This window comes from Rattus norvegicus, chromosome 7 (genome assembly GCF_021556685.1).
Source record: "Rattus norvegicus strain SHRSP/BbbUtx chromosome 7, alternate assembly SHRSP_T2T, whole genome shotgun sequence".
NCBI lineage: Eukaryota > Metazoa > Chordata > Mammalia > Rodentia > Muridae > Rattus > Rattus norvegicus.
Window position 1 is genome coordinate 107,574,799 of NC_141540.1, and position 22,040 is coordinate 107,596,838.

Consider the following 22,040-nt stretch of genomic DNA (forward strand, 5'->3'; position numbering starts at 1 on the left):
TATTAGGAATACAAATCCAACCCATGAAGAGCCCTCTCATAAACCATCTTTTATCGGAGGCCACAAATCCTAGCCCCAGCCCAGCCCACCTTACATTTTCCTAACAGAACCTCCTAGGTTCTGACTGGATACTGGTTTGATTTCCTACTTGAGCTAGAAAAACTGATTACCAAGAGTCTTGTATTACCAATAGTCAGTGGGCACTCAGAAATGCTCAGCAAAATGCCCTAAGGGTCAAAAATGGGATCTGATTGTACCAAGAAAGCCAGATGTGAGGTGTGGAACCATTATCCCTGCAACGCTGGCTTTATCTCTTGCACTTGTCAAATTCCCATCCACCAGGCATAAGTTACAATCATTACCTCATTGTGGTCATGTGAGAATTGAGCACAATTTGTATATATCTGACACTTCTAACCTAAGTTTTCCTAGGTCTTCTCTGGGAAACTCTGGCTATAGGCTTGGCACTTACAAACTGATTTCTAAGATATGAACAATTATACAATAAAAATAACATTGTAGTTGTTTCTACAATAGGCTTTATCTATTCTCTCTGCAGATTGGGCAGGGCAAGGCATCGGGTTCCAGCTACAAAAGGTGGGAGGAGAAGAAAGAAGGAATCTCAAGCTTCAATAAAACCCCAAGTTCCAAAGTCATTAAATACACACTGAACACAACTTTATGCCAAGGGGCATGGAGTCTGCACTCAAATAATTTGTTCAACCTTTCAAAACTACATATATTTATTTCACTTCAATTTTGAACATGGTGCTAGAAAGCTAAAGAATGAATGCCAGATAAATCTCATTTCACTATGAAAGAACAGCACATCTTAAGGTTTGGGTCAGACACAGGGATCAAAGGCTTGACCAACCGAAAATCCAAGTCCCTGGCAAGGTACGTCATCTTTATTCTTGCTGCTTCCTGAGTTTTCAGGGATGCATTCTCTCAAGGCTTTTGTAACCTGGAAGAAACCTGTTGCACACAGCTGAGGTCCTGTGTGGACGCCCCACCTGGTGGCCAAACCAGGAAAAGCTCTTCCAACCTTGAAAGATAGCAGGTACTTGACATACAGAAGACATTCCCCGACTTCTTCCCTCTTTGTCACTTAAGGGTCAACTGGAGGGAAACCAACTGCCTTAAATTGGAAGGGTCAAAGTCATAGTCTATATCCTACCCAAACCCTGACAGTCATACAGCTTCCTAAGCCAAAGCGAGGAAGCAGATGGTAGCAAGAAGTGCCCTGTCACACACATCCAAGGTGTTGTGACACTCAGGATTCCAGTCTTGGGTGAGGAATCCCTCTGCTAGTACCCACTTTTCCTCTTTGAATACGGATGTGTATTTTGCATCCCAGGAGTCGGTACATCCGCAGTTCCATTTTCCTTCTGGCCTAGCATTTACCTTCTGGGCTAGCATGGAGATTATTTCTAGAGGAGTCCCTGGGGAAAAACTTCCCACAGCGACTCTCAGGTGTCCAATGCCCTGGTCAGCCAAGCCAATAGATGGGAAACAGTTGAACCTACAGAGATAGTAGAACCGAAACTATGGGATGTTGGACCCAAATCATAGGGATGTTCCAGCCTTAAATAGCTTCACCCCATCTCTAGCTCTGCTAAAAACCAACCCTTTGGACTAAGCTTGGAAATCCCGCCCCTTTTCTATTAGCCTATTCGTCTTCCTAAAAGAACACAAAGACCTGCATTTTGGCCTGTCTAAGCCCCCAGTTAGGGCAAAACCCATTCCTTTTTGAGATCAGCATCCTACCCAAGGAAGGGTAACACATTCATGTAACATACATGTACACAGGCATATGTAAACCACCATGGGCAGTGTGCACCACTATTATCCTCAACTCTGGGATATATCATCTAAATTGAGTGGTGATTGCAGGCTATCCATCCCAAGAGGACGGGGCTTATTTAAGGACCGAATCAATTGCTTCATTAGAAATATCTAATTCTTTTAAGCTTTCATGTCAACATCCCAGAATGTACCATAAACGCGCACCTGCGCGTACTCGCCAGTTCAAATCTCCAAGTCAGCCTGAAAACCACGTTTGGTGCATTTAAGCCTAAGGACCCAGGCACCGGGAGCACTCGGTCGCACCACAGAGAACCGTGGGCTAAGGCCAGACTGGTGTCCCTCCACCCCGAGCCAAAGCCAGAGAGAGCGCTTCTGAGTGGCCAAACACACAAACACTTCTTAGCTCCAGCCCTGGTCCTAACCCTAAGGTGCACGGCCGCCAAGGGGCGCCCCGAGCGGCCAGGTACTCACACAAGCGCGTGGTAGAGCAGCGCCCAGCCCCTCGGTCTCTCCAGGGCGTCATAGATCAAAGTTTGGATGCGCCTGTACTTGGCGTTGTTCCTCTTAACTGGACGGCTCAGGGGGGTCTTTGCCAGGAGCCCGATGCCCTGCGGGGTCCTCCTCTGCCCCTCTTCGCGGCCACCGCCCTCCAGCAGCAGGGTCCCGTCTTTGTCGGCTCCGGTCCCTAGCGCCAAGGTGACTTGCTCCACGTCTCCTGGCGCCAGCCCCACTTTCCGCTCCTCGTCGCCGGCCACTGCCGAGTCCCCTCCAGCCGGGTTAGCCGCCCCGCCGCCTCCTCCGCCCCCTTCGCCGCCGCCCCCGCCGGCCGCCCCCGCCGCCCTGCGAGCCTTGAGCCCCATCTGCCTCGCCCCCACCGGGCGCTTCGCCTTCTCCGCTGCTGCTCCGGGAAGAAGGAGCGCTTGGGGTACGTGGACGAGGCGGCGGCGGCGGCTGCAAGCCCGGGAACTCCAATGCCATGATCCGCGCGCCCCTCCCCGCCCACCCCCCCAAAAGAAGGCAAAGGCGGGCCTCCCGGGGGGCAGGGGAGGTCGGATGGGGAGTCAAGGGGTCACATCCCGAGCGGGTCCCCTGTAGGACCCGGAGGGGCGCGGGAAGCCGGGGTCCGTGCGGAGCCCGGCGAGGGCGCGCGAGGCTGGCGCGGTGGCGCTAGGGCGCGCGACGGCGGGAGCCTGGCACCGAAGCTCCAGGGAGGCGGCGGCGACGGCGGCACCCGGGCCGGCGAGCCCGAGACAGCATCGCAGTTTATTTACAAGCCCTGTGCCAGCCGCCCTCCCGCCCGCCCGCCTGGCACACGCGCCTCCGCCTCCTCCCTCCTCCCTGCTCCCGCCCGCGCCTAGCCCGCTGCTCCAGCCCTAGGCCCGCTGCAGCGGCAGTAGCAGCAGCAGAAGCAGGCGCGCCCAGGCGGAGCGCTCACCACCCGCAGCGCTCTTTGGTTCCCTCCCTCCTTCGCAGGGGTGGGGCTCCATCGTCCCGCCCCTTCGTTGCGGGAGGCCCAGGCAGCGCCACGCCTCTCCCCGCCGCCCCCCTACCCTCAAGACAGCCTTGAGGACCAGCATCACTAGCGCTGTGGAGGCCTCTACTCCTGCTTCTGCTGGGTCATGAATCCTGTAGCAGTGAAGCGGGAGCTCCCCAGACCCCGTGGGCGTTGGGGTTTCCCCTGGTCGACAGGAGAAAATAAAAGGGGATGGGTAGAGGCTGAGGCTGCAGCTTTATATTCAGTCTCCACCCTCCATCTCCTCTGCTTGCCTTTGGAGATGAAAATCCAAGTTGCTAGGTTAGACATGTTCACATCTCACCCACTGGCTGGCTCAATGATGGCAATGTTCCTGTTCAGGGCTTATGGGGTTACTGCTTCTGGTAGTTTTGGGGTAGCCCTTTGTACATGTAGGTGGAAAGACAGCTGAGAACGCATGTGAACACCAGAATCAGTACCCTAATTTCTGCCTGGCTCCAGTCGGTCATGCCCTCTGACCTCATTAGGATCCTTCAGGGAAAACAGCGAATCCATGGCAGTGAGTTTGTCCTGCGACAGGGTACTGCTCTCCACCAAAGGTTTGAAATCGTTGAATTCATAACACTTGAATGATGGAAAGAAGGGCAAAACTAAAGCTGATGTGAGCCAAATTATCCCTAATGTGGAAACTGAATCACAGGAGCCATCAGATTCTGTGACTTGGGGGAGCCGGTCCTGGGAGGCCCCATTGAGAAGGTAACATCTTAAGGTGAGATACAAGTGGCAAAGTGGACACAGTCATGACAACGTCTAAAAGATCCTTCTAGACAGCAGTGTACAGAAACTTGGCTCAGGTTTGCTGATGGTACAAGAAGCAATCTAGTCAGTCACTGGCACCATTGGCAGAGGGAAGATACCCATCACCCACCACAGGCAGGTTAGGGAAGTCCTCCTACTGCCCTGGGGTACCATGACTCCTTACTTAGTCTTCCCTCGTGAGTATCAGGTCGGGTAGAGAGGACAAGATAGCTGTGTGTAAGGTTGGGGAGCCAGCCTTAGTCGACAGGGAAAGAGCAGGCGCCTGCTTGGGAAAGTTGAATGAGTAGGACCAAAGAGAAGGTGAAGAGTGGGGGTGTGAACAGACACCATGACCAAGGCAACTCTTAGAAGAATAACATTTAATTGGAGCTGGCTTAAATGTGAGGTTCAGTTCATTATCATCAAGGTAGGAGCATGGCAGCATCCAGGCAGGTATGGGGCAGAAGGAGCTGAGAGGTCTACGTTCCTAGCAGCTAGGAGGAGGGTCTCAAAGCCCGCCTTCACAGTGACACACCTACTCCAACATGGCCACACCCCAAAATACTGCCACTCCTGGACCAAGCATATTCAAATCACCATGGCAGGCAAGTGTAGAGTAGGGAAGAAAGGAGAGGTCAGGGAAGGGAGGAGCCTCCAGAAGGTTCTCTAGAAGAGTGAAACCGTCGATGTATAGGATTGGCACAGCAATATACTGCTTGTTGAGTGAGAATCCTTTTCCCAGAAGCTGACAATAGTAGGAGAATGAAACAGAACTGAAAGACTCCTGGCCATCCTCAATAGAGAAAGATATTTATTGTTTAGATGGGAGGTATGTGCCTGAAACAGCCTATGTGACATGACCTTTGTTCAGAGCAAGGTAGCCCTGGTCCTTTTATAAGTAAGTTAGAGGTCCAGAATGAGTTGAAACAGAGAAACAAGTCAGAAAATAAATCTGAAGAGAAAAGGCTAAAGTAAAAGTGATTGTCTAGTTAGAAACACTCTCACACACACCAGTAAACATGCCCCAAACTTCCTATCAGATACCTCGCCATTCATCCCTCACCTGACACATATGACTCTGCTCTAGACTGTTTAACTGTATCTCCCAGGGATCTGTGTGTTGAGATTTGATCTCCATTGTGAAATACTCACCGAGTGGAAAAGTAAGTTAATCAGCCTCTGGTGTTTGGGATCCAATTGGATTAGAAAAGAGTGAGGCCATCAGAGTGGAAGCTTGGTGTCTTTGTAGAAAGAGAGAGAAACCATAGCTCACACCTGCTCTTTCTCTTGCCATGAGTTGCTGTGTGGTCCTCCAGGTCTTATGGCTTAAGAAGACTATTTCAAGATCCAGGCCCTTGTCCATGGACAAAATCAAAGCCCAAATAAACCTCTTTTCTTTGCAAGTCACTCAGCTTCCAGTAGTTCATAATAATATCCTTTCTGACCCAATTCAATGCCAAAAACCCCACAAAACATTCTTCCCTTATATAGCAGTAGCTTTCTGAAAATTGCCCTTCCTCAATTCTTTCCTATTTTATTATTTGCCTATTTGTTTTTGCCACAACCTACAGCTATTGTGTTTATATTTTGTTCACTCATTTCCTGCTGTTTTCTTGTTATGGTTTAACTTTTATGTGTCTTCCACAGATCCGTGTGTTGAATGACTGACCCCCATTAGGACACTTAGGAGGAGGTAAGACATAACTGGAGGAAGTTAGTCATTGGCAGTTGAGTTTTTGATGCATTCCATTCATCACTCATTTATGTACCTCTCTGTGCTTCTTGTCCACCATTAAGTCAGAACTCTAGTGTCACATGCTCCTATTACCCTATTCTTGTGATGTTCTACCCAGACACATGGGCCAAGCAACTATGGACTGAACCCTGTAAAATGAAGAGCTGAATGGCATCTTTCCTCCCTTAGGTGGTGTTATCAGATCTTTTGTCACAGTGATGAGAAAAGTAGCTAATGTGCCCACTAAACAAGATCAAGACCTAAACATACTAGAAGTAGCTATGTCCCGGGATAGCCTCTTCATTCTCAAATAAGGCATAAGTAAGAGATGCGTCAAGGAGCAGGGTCAAACCATCAGCACATAGTCAACATATGTTTTTATGTGAAAATATTAGGGGTTTTGTTTTAATTGGGAAAGTCTCTGTGCTTAGTAAGGCTTAGCAACTTCAAATTAAAACCAGTGATTTTACCGTGATTGTGTTCAAAATCCTCACTAAATAAACACACAAGATGAAACTCAGAGCATACATAAAAGGCATAGGATAAAGATAAGACAAGGTCTTGATTGTCCCCTTGAGTCACTTGGGAAAAGTCAACCTCAACTGTGCAATTACTGCCATCAGACTGGCTGTGGGCAAATCTGTGGACATCTTGTGTGCTAATCAGTAGGAATGCTCAGCCCACTGTGGGCAGTGCTATCCCTAGTCAGGTGGTCCTCTGCTGTGTGAGAAATGCAGCAGAAGGTAAACGTAGGGGTAAGCAGAATTTCTTCCATGGATTCCACATCAACATCCTGCTTTGGCTCCCATCAATGATGGATTATAACCTATAAAATGAAATAAACTCTTTCGTCTCCTAGGTGTTTTTTGTTAGTGTTTTATCACATCAATAGGAGTGAAGCAAGGACAGAAGCATAAGATTTTATTACTTGGCATTTAATAAAATATTTTTTTTAAATGGCACCTTGAACTTTTCAGTACATAAGGAATTTTGGTGAAGACACAAAGGCCATTGCCATGCCTCTCCTAAAGGATGAAGCAAACTTAATATCAAAGTTATGACTGATCCAATTAAGCCAAAGACTAGAGGAACTGCCAGGTAGCTGAGTCTGGAACATTGATTTATTTCAATGGTTTTATAATCCAATGAAGAACGCTGTTCAGATTTCTAACTCATAAAAGATAAAATGCACAGTAAGTACCATTTGAGGGGCTATGTAATCACAACACAGTGCAGATTTTAGCTAAAGGAAACCACATGTCCTATATCCCTCAAGTCCCTGGGATCCTGATATGTTGCTGGGACACCATAGCAAGACAAACAGTGACAGTGTATCAACAAATAGACTGAGCTATAGTTCAAACAACAAAACATTCTAGCATCCTCTACTTTTGAGTTCCAGTCCTATGATATTAAAATTCTAGTCACTTGCTAGACCTCAGATTTGCTACCTCTTTCTCCTCCAAATACTTTTGATTTTCATATTAGTCCATTTTTTCTTGCTGTAACAAAATATCTAAAACTGGGAACTATATAAAGAAAAGATTCTTTAGGCTCATTGCTGATGGCTAAAAATCCAAAATGTTTTTGGAAGACAGAACCAATAGGGTGAGTCCATCAATTTAGCCTCTAGTTTAGAAATCTGGATTCTGCATTAATTGCTGTAATAAAACACTAGGTCCAGAAGCAGCATGTAGAAGAAAGATTTTATTTGGGCTTACATTTCCATAGAGATAAGAGTTCATCAAATCAGGACTACATTGCAGCAGGCATGGTAGCAGGATCATAAAGCTGACAATACATATCTTCAAATGAAATCAGGAATCAGAGAACACAAACAGTATGTAGCTGAGGCATTAAACTTTCAAAACCTATTTCCAGAGGCTCCACCTCCCAAAGGTTCCACAATTATCCCAAACAGTGCCACCTACTGGGCACCAAGCTTTATGCATCTGAGCCTATGGCGCCCATTCCCTTTCAATCCACAGACTCCACTGGCTGGGATACTGCAAGATGGACGACAAGCAGTACAATGTCAGGGGAACTTTTTCTCATTCTGGATGAGAAGATTTAGCAAATGAGTAATAGATATTTGATGTCAGCATAGGAAAGTAACTTGAAGTATAGACTGGAGAGAACTGTAATCCTATGACATTAAGTTTGTCACCTTTGGACAAGTTGCTGGATTCATACCTGGTACAGAGACCACATAGCAAGACAGGAAGTCAAAACCTGGAGTGGTTGACTTAACTAGGGTTTTACTGCTGTGAAAAAATGCCATGAGCAAGGCACCTCTTATAAAGACAACATTAATTGGGGATGGCTTACAAGTTCAGAGGTTCAGTCCACTATCATCAAGGCGGGAAGATGGCAGCATCCAGGCAGGAATGGTGCAGGAGGACCTGAGAGTTCTATTTTTACCTGAAGGCTGCTAGCAGAATACTAGCTTTCAGTCAGGTAGGGTGAGGGTCTTAAAGCCTACACTCACAGTGTCACACCTACTCCAAAAAGGTCAAACCTACTCAAACAGGGCCACACCTTCTAATATTGCTACTTCCTGGGCCCAGCATATACAAACCATCACAGTCTCCGTTCTGCAACAACATTCTATAGGGAGCAAGCAAACATTCCACACAGTTCATTTTCATCCTTTCCAAGGGCAGTTCTACCAGTGACCAAAAGACCTTCCAATAGACCACACACCTTCTACAACATCTTCACACAGCTACTTGTTGGACCAAACTTCTAACTAATGAATCATCTCAGTACAAAGCATCCATAACATCAAACTTGGCCATTCTTTTTTAAAACTTTATCTCACATATAGATGTGCCACATAGGCACCAGTGGAAGTGCTTCCTAGAAATAAACAGTAAGGAAGAGAACCAAAGACTTTCTATGAGCCTCTGATTTTTCCTCTGATTTTGCTTTGGGTTTCAAGAATCAAGTGGTGAGATGATTCTCTGGACAAGATTACTAGGACTATAATCAATCGATTAGGGCAAAGGTTCATGTCCATGGGCACATGTATTCCTGGCTGCCCTCTTACCTCATTTCCATATAAACCATTGTATTGCAGACTAATTTTAAATCTACTTGCATTGTTACACACACACACACACACACACACACACACACACATACACACACACACACACACACACACAGAGTGTAAAGTAGTTCAGGGGGAGGGGAAATATAAAGCACAAATGGACCAAACTGCAATGATCACAAGTTGTCATCTTGTTACCACAGACTCTGTTAATATTCTGTCAGTAAGAACTGCCAAAGCAGCTACAGAATGGAAGTGACAAGAGCAACACTGAGCCTTTATGCTTTCCCTGAAAAAGAGGCAGCCACCAAAGTGAATAACCTGGACTTTACTTTCAGGAACAGGAGTGGGAAAGAGACACATCTCTCCATAGAGAATGGAATCCTCTGCCCGTGATTCTCGTGCTAATACCCTGTCCCTACACTTTGCAATATTCCCCAGATGAGTGTTCTGTACCTGGATATTAATCACCTCCAAGAGGAGTGAGAAAAACACAAGTGTCTTTGAATCCATGCAGAGTACCTCTTGCTTAAGGGAGACACAGGGCATGGTGGTTAAATGAGAACTACCCTCCATGAACTCATGCATTTGAACACTTTTCTGCCATATCATGGCATCATTTAGTGAGGTTATGGGACATTTAGAATACAGTACTTCACTAAAAGAAGTACATCACTTTTGACGGTTTAAATTCTCACCCCATTTCTAGCTTCTTTTCTTTCCCCCTCCTTGTCTCTATCTCCCTTTTCCCTCTCTCTCGACCCCATCTCTCCCCCTCCACATTCCTGCATATGAATGATAATGTGATCTTGCTTCCATGCCCATTCTGGTCTCCCAACACCATCATGGACTTTATCTTTCTAGCCCATAAAGGAAAACATTCTTTCTGCTATAACTTTGTTCTTGATTACATGGCTATAGGCACAGTCACAGAAAAGTAATTGAAATGTGGGTCAAACTGCAAACTTGAGTTTATTCCTAATGCAAGACAAAAGGAAACATGTTTGAAAAGAAAGGAATCCAAGATATCCTACACAGATCTTTCTCCTTGAAAATTCAGAAGCTTCCACAGAAACTGGGATTGACTGATCCCTTCCCTTTCTCCATCCCCTGCTTTCTTCTTTCCTCCCAGGGCTTCTCTTTACCTTAGGACAGAGGAAGTCTTGCTTCCTCACCTGTAACAATCTTCCTGAAAAGGAATAGGAAGCCATTAAAGGGCATCTTCAAATATGTCATTCTGCAAAGGAGGGCAGCCAAAGGACAGTGTTGAGATAGCCCTAGCTCTGTGGTAACTCACTGGATGCAAATCTTGCCTCAGTTTTCTCATCTACAGACTTTTGACAATATTCTATCCAGCCTATTAGTCTTGGTCCACATCCCATCTCCAGGCTGTGCAACTGTAATAACAGCATTGTGACAAAGAATAGCACAAGGGAAAGCCACTCCAGTGAGGCACAAAAAAACAAAAAAACAAAAACAAATGAGTTCTTAGATAGGTGGTACTCACCTTCACTCCACATAGCAATAATAAGACTTTCCCTGACCTATTAATTAAAATTATTACATTAACCTTAATTAAAGTAATTTAATTAGGTGATAAAATTAAAGCAATTTTACATGTTTGTTAATAGTAGTTTTGCTATTTTTCCTTTAAATACTTAGGTTGGGTGAAATAATCTATGCACTGGATGAACTCACTTATCCATCCTTCCAGTGAGCATTTACTTATTTCTTTATCATTCATTGCTTACCACGTACAGGAAGTAGGAGAAATAGTAAGGGGACTCAGTAATTGACTCAATATTAGTTGTAAAAATGAGATCTACAAATGCAAAGCACTTTGCTTTGTGTGTCATCATTGCTTTCCAATGCCCTGACTCATGGGAGACGTTCACCATCACCATCACCTCCACCATCACTATCACCATTTGCTGAATGCCTACTGCATACCTGTCACTTGGGCCAAGTGATTATTTCATTGAATCCATATAACAATTAGAGGAATCAGCATTCTGCTTATCGCTCTCTGGATTAACCACAAATTAAATGAGACAGAAATGTTAGATACCTGCCCCAAAGTTACATGGCCAAAAAACAGCAGCTGCAGAAATCAAGCCTAGGTATCTTATTCCTTTGTGCTTTTAATCGCAGTGTACTTTCCTCATCTACAATGTTGGACAATGTTCTATCTAGCCTATCTGTCTTGGTCCACATCCAAGTGCTCATAGAGCATACTGGGCCAGGTAGGAGTTTGGCACAAGCAAACATTTGGAGGTGAGTCAGTGTAGTGAATTTCCAGCATTAATAAGGGAGTTAATTGGAGGTAAGCTTGAACAGAATAGGGGCTTCATGGTACAGACTTTCGAATAAACTATGGATATGAACAGTGACCATGAGGTACTTCAGACATAGACAGTTGTGATCTAGTCTCAGTGATTCAAGAAAAAGCCAATGACTGGAGGTTAGCTTAGAGTGGGAAAACTAATTTAATGAGACAAACTACAAAGTTAAGCCCAGCTAATGGGGCCCTAAGAACCAGGAAGAAACCATTGGAATCCCAATACAAAGGTCAGTTGCATATGTAGTTTAGGGAGTGTTGGAAGCAAGACTTATCACCAGAAAAATCAGAGAGTCATTTGACACATTAAAAATGGAAATGAGCCCAACCCAGTACCACACCAATTCTTCCTACTACCTAGACTCCTTGACCCTCCTTTGGCTCCAGTAATCAGCTCCCTGGGCAGTCTGCTACTTTCCTTCACTAAACCAAGAACCTCTTCTTTGAGTGAGTCTTGATTGTTAAAATCCCTATTTGTCTGTGTCATTTACATATTCCAATTACACACTTTCATTTTCCTGCTAAAGAGCTCATGGATCTGAGTTCAGGATTGCCTTACCCCAGTCTGCTGCTAGTGGGTGTTGAGTGGTCGCTCAAGCAAAGACACATGTATTTGAATATTCAGTGTATTTGAATGATGGATATCTAAGACATGTTTTCCCATATCCTTTGCCTACTGGACACTTTTATGGAGAGCAGAGCTCAGTGCCTCCACACCTAATCCCACAGACAGAGGCATAGCATTAAGAAGAAAGCCACCATTGTGTAAATGTACCACATTTTCTGTATCCATACCTCTGTTGTACAACTCAGCTATTAAAAACAATGACTTCGTGAAATTCTCAGGCAAATGGATGGAATTTGAAAATATCATCCCAGTCACAAAAGAACACACATGGTATGTACTCACTGATAAGTGGATGTTAGCCAAAAAGAAGTTCACAATACCCATGATACAACTAACAGACTATATGAAACCCAAGAAGAAAGACCATACCAAAGTGTGAGTACTGTAGTCCTATTCAGAAGGGGAAAGAAAATCATCTCTGGGAAGTAGAGGGAGAAAGGGATCTGGGAGGGAGAGAAAAGGGGGACGTAAGAAGGGGGCTGATTCAGATAAGGGAGGAGATGGGGAGAAGTACAGAGGGTCAGGAATTTGAAAGGAAGAGAGTAGTAATGGGGAAGGGGGAACTGGGAGTAGCCACTAGAAAGTCCCAGATGCCAGAGACCCAACAGGTTCCCAGGACCCAACAGGGAGGATATTAGCCAAAATAACCAACAAAGGGGAGAGAGAACTTGTGGAAACCAGTGGATAGGCACGGCCCCTGGTTGAGGGTTGGGGCCATCCACCAACCTCAAAAATGTTAAACCAGAATTCCTCCTGACAAAAAGAAATGCAGGGACAGAGTGGAGCATAAACTGAAGGAAAGTCCATCCAGAGATTGCCCACCTAGGGATCCATTCCCTCTGCAGACACAAACCCAGATACTATTGCTGATGCCAAGAAGTGCTTGCTCACAGGAGCCTAGTATAGCTGTCCCTTGAGAGGCCCTGTCAGAGCCTGACCAATAAAAGTGCAAGTACATGCAGCCAAACATCAGACTGAGGCAGCGACCAAATGGAGAAGTTAGGGCAAGGACTGAAGGAACTAAAGGGGTTTGCAACCCCATAGGAAGAACAACAATATCAACTAACTGGACCCCCCTTCAAAGTTCCCAGGTACTAAACCACCAACCAAAGAGTACCCATGGGGAGCCCCCTGGCTCCAGCTGGATATGTAGCAGAGGAATGCCTTATCAAGCATCACTGGGAGGGAAGCCCCTTTGTCCTATGAAGGCTTGATGCCCCAGGGTAGGGGAATGCTAGATCACTGAGGCAGAAGTGGTTGGTCAGGTGGGTGGGTATGTGAGCACCCTCATTGAGGCAAGGGAAGGGGAAGGGGATAGGGAGTTGTGGAGGGGAAACTGGGAAGGGAGAATAACATTTGAAATGTCAATAAATAAAATAACCAACAAAAAGTGAAAAAAATTGGAAGAAGAAGAAGAAGAAGAAGAAGAAGAAGAAGAAGAAGAAGAAGAAGAAGAAGAAGAAGAAGAAGGAGAAGAAGAAGAAGAAGGAGAAGAAGAAGAAGAAGGCGACGACAATGACAACAACAACAACCATGGCATCACCTGAAAAAGCTCTTCTTGTACCTACTCTAGCTGTAAAGTCTTCCTTCAGCCACAGGCATGTACTACATTGACTTCCAGGTCTTCTTCAATTCTCTTGAAGAATTCGTTCCAGAGAGGAAGCTAATAGTAGGTACTAATAGAGTCACAGGAGGTTGTAGATACCTATGCAATAAGGAACAGACATCAAGCTTTTGAGACCATCTGTTCTGAGAAAGAATTCGGCCCTTCCTCCCCAACCTGCTGGGCCGGTTAAATGTTCGGTCTCAACCTCCCCTGTAAAGTAGGAATACTATTAATTACTTTGAAAGGAATGTCAGTATTAAGGGAATTATTACCTGCCAAACTTGCCACATGGACTTAATACCTGCTAACTGACAAAACTATGAATACTATTTTATTCATAGTTTTTAATACAGTTATTAGTACTACATCCAATTTAACAGAGAACCAATATTGACTCATCTTTTATAACACTGATCCACATTTTAGACAACAGTTCAGCAATATATTATGATACACTTGTAATGAACTGAAGTGTTTTCTATTTTTATTTATAGAACACTGATTGTAGACATTACTTTGGTAAGATTGTTGTGACAAAGCACCCCAGCCTGGGTGAGGTAAGCCTCAAAAATGGGCTTTCTCACAGCTTTGGAAGCTGAAGGATGGTATCCACATGCTGGGCCTCCAGAACCTGCTCTGCATGGCTTTCAGAAAAATGGCATCCTGTTTGTGGTCTCCTCACTTAGTTTTGGGCCTTGTGTGTATCTCTGGTTCTTTCTACCTGTTCAGAATTTCTATTCTTAGAACATTAGTCAGATCAGTCTAGGACCCACCTCGACAGCCTCATTTTGACCTAGTTCACTCTTTAAATATTTTTAAATCTCTCTCTCTCTCTCTCTCTCTCTCTCTCTCTCTCTCTCTCTCTCTCTCTCTCTCTCTCTGTGTGTGTGTGTGTATGCATGCTTGTGATGTGGGATGGGGAGTGCACATGCTACAGTAAACTTGTGCAGTTCAGAGAACACTTTGCAGAGTTAATTTTCTCCTTTAACCTCTATGTGGGTTCTGAACATCGAACTCAGGTCACCAGAACTGCACGGAAAGCTCATTTTACCCACTGAAACCACCTTGCTGGCTCATCAGCTGCCTATTTAATGGGCCCTATCTGCAAATATAATTACATTCCAGGTCCGGGGTGTTGGGACTTCGATGTATGAATTGGAGATGAGAGTCAATTCAGCTAATCTCATCATCTTGCTGCAATGATATCATGTTCCAGTCCAGGTCATCAATCTAGACTATCAAATGCTAACCTACTTTTATGTCTAGTCAAGTCCTTTTTATTCTGCATGAATATCTCTAGAAAGGTGCGGAGGGTCATTACCCCCAACCCTCAGATTCCTTTGTAGAGTAAGTGATGGATCTGCTCACTGGGTACTGGAGACCTTCTGTGTCCAGGCTCTAGGCAAAGCTTCACTTTGTAGTCATGACCACCCATGAAGCAGATGTGGGCTGGAGGTGCATTTTAGATGTATGTGCATTACATGATCTCAAAGCAGTTAACAAGTAGGAATTTTAATCTGTGCTTTTCTCCAGAGCTCAGAGGATAGTGTTACCAATATTTGAAAATTCTCCACATGGAAAAAATCCCCCAGCTAATATAAATATCACAAAAGATGCAATTCAAGTATTTCCTGGAAAGCCAGTGATGGCACAGGTTTTGTGTTTAAAGTCCTTAGGTTTTAATACCAGTCCCATCTCTTTCTAAGAGGCCTCAGGGAATCTGTCTGTCTTCTTATGATGGAAAGTGGAGAAGGACACACACCTCCAGTAGGCTGTGGTGTGGCTCAAAGCCAACAGAGACTCAAAGTCCTTATTGTTACCTCACACTGTTCCCTTGGGTCACCTTCTCTTTGTGGTCCCACCCATCAGTGATATCTGCATTTCATTTCCTCTTGTTGTAATTAGCCCTATGTGATATGGCATTTCTGCGATAACTGACTTTTTCAGAAGGTTAATGTAAAATGTGATAACTTAATATGCAGTATACTGGATTAGTCAGGATTTACCTGTGTCTTGGTTCTGTTCTTTGCTGCTACAAATTGAACATAAAAAAAAAAATGAAAAAATCTTTCTTCCTCAAAGAAATATCTCTTTATCTCATGTTAACATTTTGTTTATATACATAGCATTTGATTTTTAAAAAAAATAGGATTTGTAAGGGAAAGTTCACAAGTTGGGATTAGCAAACCAATTGTGCAGGAGGATCAGGCAGATAGATACCTAGCAGGTGTTTATTTAAAGCGCCATGTACAACACCTGCCACAAGAGGGAGCAGGTCATAAATCACAGCACCAGGAGTGATTGTGTGATGAAGAAAAAGAGAAGCAGGAAGAGGCAGGGGGGAGGAATTTTTGCGAAGAAGAAAATTTCCTCTTTCCTCTTTCCTCTTCCCTCTTTCTTCTTCCCTCTTCCCTCTTTTCTCTCTCCTCCTTCCTCTGGGAAAGCAGGGGTCTTATTGTCTGTCCTTCCTCATGTATCCATACACATGGCCACACCTCCACATCACTGGTTCTGGGCAAGGCCCTCAGAACAATGATGAGCACTTCCTACCTTGGCCCCAAGCTGTCTTCTCAGAGAAACACTGCAAGAGCTTGCTTACATATGCGGCATATTTCTTCTTCCTCTTTAGTTTTTCCCCATGATGTATTTATACTATTAATATCCATGTCAAAAAAATATAAAAATCTTGAAATGAATCCATGAAAAAGTATATATCATTTGTGGTCTCTGGGTATTGTACTAGTGTTTGTAGTTGTCAAACAGTAGGTAGGAGAATCATCTCATGTCGTAGCTCCCAACAATTCTGCACACCAGAGGGCTAAACAACTGGGAGTTAGTATCCAGTATGCATTTGACACTCAAGACAAGAATAAAATATACCCATAGACATCTTCCCCCACTATGGGTGACGGTTTCAGATATCAGATCATGTTTGTCTCCAAACTTGACCATGGACTACCCAGCCACGTTTTGTTTCATTTTGGAAAAGGGACAAATTGTCACAACAAAATCCCCATGTGTTTCTACAATGCTTGTGCATCAAGTTTCTTTTTCGCTTTTAACCCAACTTTTCATGGACTGAAAATCAGGAGAACAGATACTTTTCATAAAACACACATTCCCCCATGTGTATGGGAGGCATGTTCCCAACTGTTGCTGGGTTTGTCCCCATGACTTGTTTTGGCTGGTGAAATACGTCCAGGAGTGAAATCAAACCATTTCAGCATTGGGCAGTGAAAGGGTCATAGGTCTGTTACTTGCTTCTCCACCCCTTCTGAAAATAAGATACCCCAAGTGACGCTTTGTGAAGCACAGCTGTCCTCATTACCTCACGCATCTATGATCGGGTGAAGAAAGCATCGGTGGAAAGCAATTCACATTTTTTCTAAGAAAAATATTATTTGTCAAAAGTTATTCTCTGAAGTTCTTTCAATGGAATGACAAGATCCTTCTAGGAACATCTGCTCCAACATGTATTGTCGGCACCCTAGACTATTTCTTGTTGGGGATGTTATTTGACAATGCAGAAGGCACAGACTAAGCCTCTAGAACACCGACAGCCAGGCGAGTAAGCTGCTACACGCAGGTCCACAGGAAGGAGAAGAACACATACTACGTTTCATGGCCTTTTGAATATTAGCCTAGGTGGCATTCGTTACCAAGCTGATCTCTGCTCTCACATTCGTTTATGCTCTATTCTATATAATTTCTCTGGGGTTGGTTTTTCTTATTCCCTCATATTTGGAATGTTTGGGGATAAACTTTGAAACTTTGACATATATTCATAAGTAAATAGATACATATTTATGGAATGTGTTTACCTTTAAAAATAAGCTTTAGTCTTCATTATGAAGTGGGGTTCAAACAAGGAATTCTCAGCGTAACTTTAGTCATAACTGAATGGACAATTGGAAGAAGTTGCCTGTCCTTACAGTTTCAGACTGATTATGCAGTGCGGGAATGGGAACAATGGCTTCTTGGTTCTGTTTGGCAGTTGGTTCTCTCATTGTCTTGCAAGTGAAGAGGGAAATGCTGCAAACTCATTTTACATCTGTAGATGCTAAGAAGTATCGAGGCTCAAAGATTTCCTCAAAGCACAGGACATGTGAAAACCTTCAGGGTAGAACATGGTCAGGTACACACACACACACACACACACACACACACACACATACACACACACACACACACTGAGTTTTGGCTTCATTAATCTGTAGCTGGTTAACATTGGTGAAATATCCCTAAGCCTCACTTCCCTGGTGTATGATTATGGAAATAAACATGTGGGATTCATAGAGCGGCTATAACATGAAAAAGAATGTGTGCCCACTACAGTGCTTGGTGGGCAGGAGCTGCTCTTTGAAGGCCACATAGTTCCCCCTTTCCTTTCAGCAAAGTTAGATTATTCTAGTGAACCCAAAGTTCAAATCTAGGCTCCTCCATTTTCTGCTTGTGGCTGTGAGCAGTTAGAAGGCCTTCCGTGCAGCATGGAGATGCCATCATGCCAGTACAAGTTCCCACTGCAACACCAGACTGGGCACAGGTAACACACTATGGGTACTAGAGACATTGTCTCATGAATAGATGAGGAAAAAAGGTAGAAGTTAGGTCAGCAGAAGGACCAACGAGCAACCTTGGTATGGAATTTTGAGCTAAAAAGTCACTTTAGAAGGCAGACTCACATTTAACAGGGATTTAGACCAAAAGTTACAGATTGGAGAAACCAAATTAGCAGTTGAAAGGAGCAGAGTTACCTGGTAAAATAGTTCCTATTTAATCAAGAAATTATATAATCCATAATTTCTGAAAATGCTAATGGGGAGTATTATGTATTCATATGCAATTCTGGAAGATTTATGCCCGTCTTAATGTCTGGAGAGGCCCTTCAAATTTTCCATTTGCCCTGGAATAGGTCTAATGTGATAATAAACAGGAAATTGACTGGGCCAGGGGACATGCAGTTCTATTTTGTACCATAAAATATAGGCGGCTGCTGACATTGCATATTAATTAGCTGATGCCTTCCTTTCCAAATTAAGAGCTCAGTTTTGTATTACTTGCATGGATGCAAAACTTGGCTCTGTGATTTATGAATGCATTAGTTCTCATTCACAAAAAATTTTTTGGAGCGCCTAATTGTTTCTAGGATCTCCCGGGCAAAGGATGAGGTAAACACACAACATAAGCCATGGAAAAGTCTCTCTTCATCTGACGGGGGAGGGTAAAAGCAGAAATGCTTATGGAAAATTGTTCTAGAAACAGCCTGGCTTTTCCAGAGCATCCGGGATACTTTAGCTCATAGTCATTGGAAACCTATGAGCTTTTGCCTCCTCTGTTTGGGTCAGAATATTAACAGGTCTTTTTCTCTGCTCCCTTGTTTATTTGTCTATGTTAAAATCTTTTACTAATTTTTAAATAAATAGTTATTGCACAGTCACTACATGATAAGTAGTCTTTCAGGCCCGGAAATATAGTTATGATCAAAGCAGGCATGAACTCAGAAAGTCCATGTTCAGTTAAGGGAGAACAACAGTAAACATAGCAAAGAAGAGCTGTGCTGTGCTGCATTAGCATGAGACTGCTCCTTATATGATCCACTGCTGTGTAACTCATATCCCCAGACTTACTGCTACGATAGTAACAGCTCATCTAAATTCTGTGGAGATGTGGGGGTCCGAAATTTTAACAAGATAGCACAGAATGGGGCCAGGTGTTTCTGAAGACATAATATCAGGTTTCACCTGGAAAGACAGAAATGTCTGTCAGGGACTTCGTGGGAGGAAGTCTGCTTCTGGCACATATTCTGCTGAGAGTGGCTAGAAACTGGTCTAGCCTGTGGCTGTTAATCAGAAACGCCACACGTCCTTCCCAAGTGGAGTCATGTCAGGATAATGAGGCTTTGTAATATGATGGCCAAGGCTCCAACTAATGACCTACCATTCCTCAGAAGTTGCCTGGTGTCACTTACAATGCTAAGCATTGGTGTGAAGGTCTCATCTTCATGAGACACGGGTTCAGAAGAAATGCATCAAACAACATGTGATTTATAACCAGCACCCTACTTCAGCGTCAACCCATTGTCAGGCAAAGGGCTTTGGATTTGGAGTTAGGCAGACCCCAAGACAGTCAGTACAGCAGACTTGCATTCTTGTATTAGCACACATCACTGATGAGTGCAAAGTTCAGTCACTACACTGGGGGCTGTAGGCTGCAGAGTGAATCACAGGCAGTACCTTTCCCCTGAGTGATCATGGGTGAACATGAAAGTCAGGTGACCAGGCCTGGTCCTAACATTCTGATGAGTACAAAGACAAGACAAACAGATGGCCGTGAAGCACCTATGAAAAAATTCACTGAGTGAACTGAATGCATTGGTGATATGCTCAGCCCTTTGCTTGTTTGCATAATGAGACTAATGAGAACTATAAGGCTGGGTTAGAAGAACTGCATGATCTCAAGCTCTAGCGTCTGCGTACTACTCTGCTGGACTGAAGGAACCCCCCATCACTCTCTGCTCTCATCCTGTTTGCCTGTTGCCTCCTTGTTTATTTATTCGCTTTCCAGGCTTCCTGTACTAGGAGAGAGGATATGCAGAGTGTTGTCCAGGCCTTTGAACCCAGAAAACAAGCTGCTGTTCTGTGTCCAGACAATCCTTCCCCTTGGGCATCTCTGCAGCTCAGTCGCTCACCTTTCACAAATACTGCTGAGACTCTGCAGTCTTCTGTTTGTAACTGTATCCCACATCCCTGACTCTCTCCCAGATTTCTTTTTTATTCCATGTACCTCTTGTGGAATATTCTAAGCACATTTCACATTTCCTATGCCTGCTGTCTAGCCCCTAGAGCAGGAGCATTCCTTAAGGGCGGAGATCTTTGTTTTCCTCAGTGACACACTGAGGGCAGGTAAATATGCCATTTCTCTATGGAACTCGTTTGAGAGAGCTGGAGTGGGGTCTGTGCTGAGTCACCAAGGGTTCTTGTAGGCAGTGTGAAAAGTTCAGGCATCTTCCCTTAAATACTGTAGGATAAGCATGACGACCATTTTGGCGGAAGTGGACATGAATTGGTTTACATGTTTATGTCATTCTAGTTGCCATGGAGAGAACTGAAAAGTTCAGGAATGGATGGGAGGGGATATGAGTGGGAGTCACTACAGGAGGCAGGAGAGTTGTGGGTGGCTCCAATGAAGGTATGAAGACTCCAGAAACAAGGGGATTGGGACAGCTATAGGCAGACTTGGAGCTGTCAGGACATGCTGACCTGCAGAACACAGGGTGGGCAGAGGCAGAGAATCAAAGAGCACTGGTAAGTGTGAGACTTGAATTACAAAGGACAAAGTGATAAAGTTTACTGATAGAAGTAAGGCTGAAGGTGTGTGTGTGTGTGTGTGTGTGTGTGTGTGCGCGTGCGCGCGCACGAGTGCACACATATGTACACTTACGTGAGAGAGGTGTACAGTTGGCTGTGCATGTGTGTGATATACTATGTGCTTTGAATGTGTGCGATATACTGTGTGCTATGCATGTGTGTGTGACACACAGTGTCTTATTCTCCTCTAAGATGGTAAATATTGCACAATTAACAAAACCAAGCTAAGACCTGGACTTCCTGGTGACCTAAAATCACACTGTGTACACACATGCGTAACAATTTTAGGTAAGCAGGCAGTCTGGGTTTTACACTATCTAGAATCCACCTGAAGCAACTGTCAGCGGGCTCATTGTGATCCAGAGAGTTTTCTCTTGATTATTGGCACTTTAGTCACAGGAAGAGGTCAAATGCCCAATGATTTGAAGATAGTGTGGACCGTAGATTCCTTGCAGGGTAGAGGGATGGCTTCCTTCAGAGAGCTGCTTATAGAAATTTTTCATTAATTAAATAGCTTGGTGCATATTTACTTCATTGTGTGTGCTCATGAGTAGGGAAATATCACAAGCTATACATATTGCATCATAGAAATTTATAATGTAAAGAAATGTAAAAAAAATCATCATTTCAGATCATATGCTTTATTTGGGAAGAAGAAAAGCTCCACAAGGTGTAGAAGGGGAGATGTGTGGGCTGGGATGTTTCATTCTGCTCATGAAGAAGACTTGAACTGAGAGTGACTTGAGCCTCAGCTACTGGCTTTATTGGAAAAATTTAGCTGCATGATCTGCAAGCATCAGCATCATGAGACACCTTGTCTCTTTTCTTGGTTTATCAGTTAAAGAGGCAGGTGGTAATTGCCTGGATTCTTCACCTCTCTAGGTCTTCATGATTTGGATGCTACCTCAATCAGTGTTCCATTGCTATGAAGAGACACCATGATCGAGACTACTTGTATAATAGAAACACACTTAATTGAGTGCTTGCTTATAGTTACAGAAGGTTAGTCCATGATTATCATAGTAGGGATCATGGCAGCAGGTAGGCATAATGCAGGAGCAGTAGCTGATGTATTTACATCCTAATCCATAGGTAGGCAGGCAGAGAGAGACAGAGACAGAAACAGAGACAGACACAGAGACACAAAGACAGAGACAGAGAATCTGGCATGGACTTTTGAAATATCAAAACCCAACCTCAGCAACACACTTCCTCCAACAAATCCACACTTCCTAA

At 44.1% G+C, this 22,040-nt stretch overlaps 1 protein-coding gene across 2 annotated transcripts in view; it reads right to left on the minus strand.

Moving 5' to 3' along the window:
- Kcnq3 (potassium voltage-gated channel subfamily Q member 3) overlaps nt 1-3,093 on the minus strand; it is a 298,118-nt gene extending 295,025 nt beyond the window's left edge. Inside the window, exons 1-2 of one of the 2 annotated variants that reach the window (XM_087556053.1) lie at nt 2,651-2,811; nt 2,278-2,424 (exon numbers count right to left, since the gene is read on the minus strand). In XM_087556053.1, coding sequence (XP_087412179.1) covers nt 2,278-2,424; nt 2,651-2,784 — 281 coding nt within the window. In that variant the 5' untranslated portion in view covers nt 2,785-2,811. 2 annotated transcript variants of the gene reach the window in all.
- Nucleotides 3,094-22,040: the final 18,947 nt, after the last annotated feature.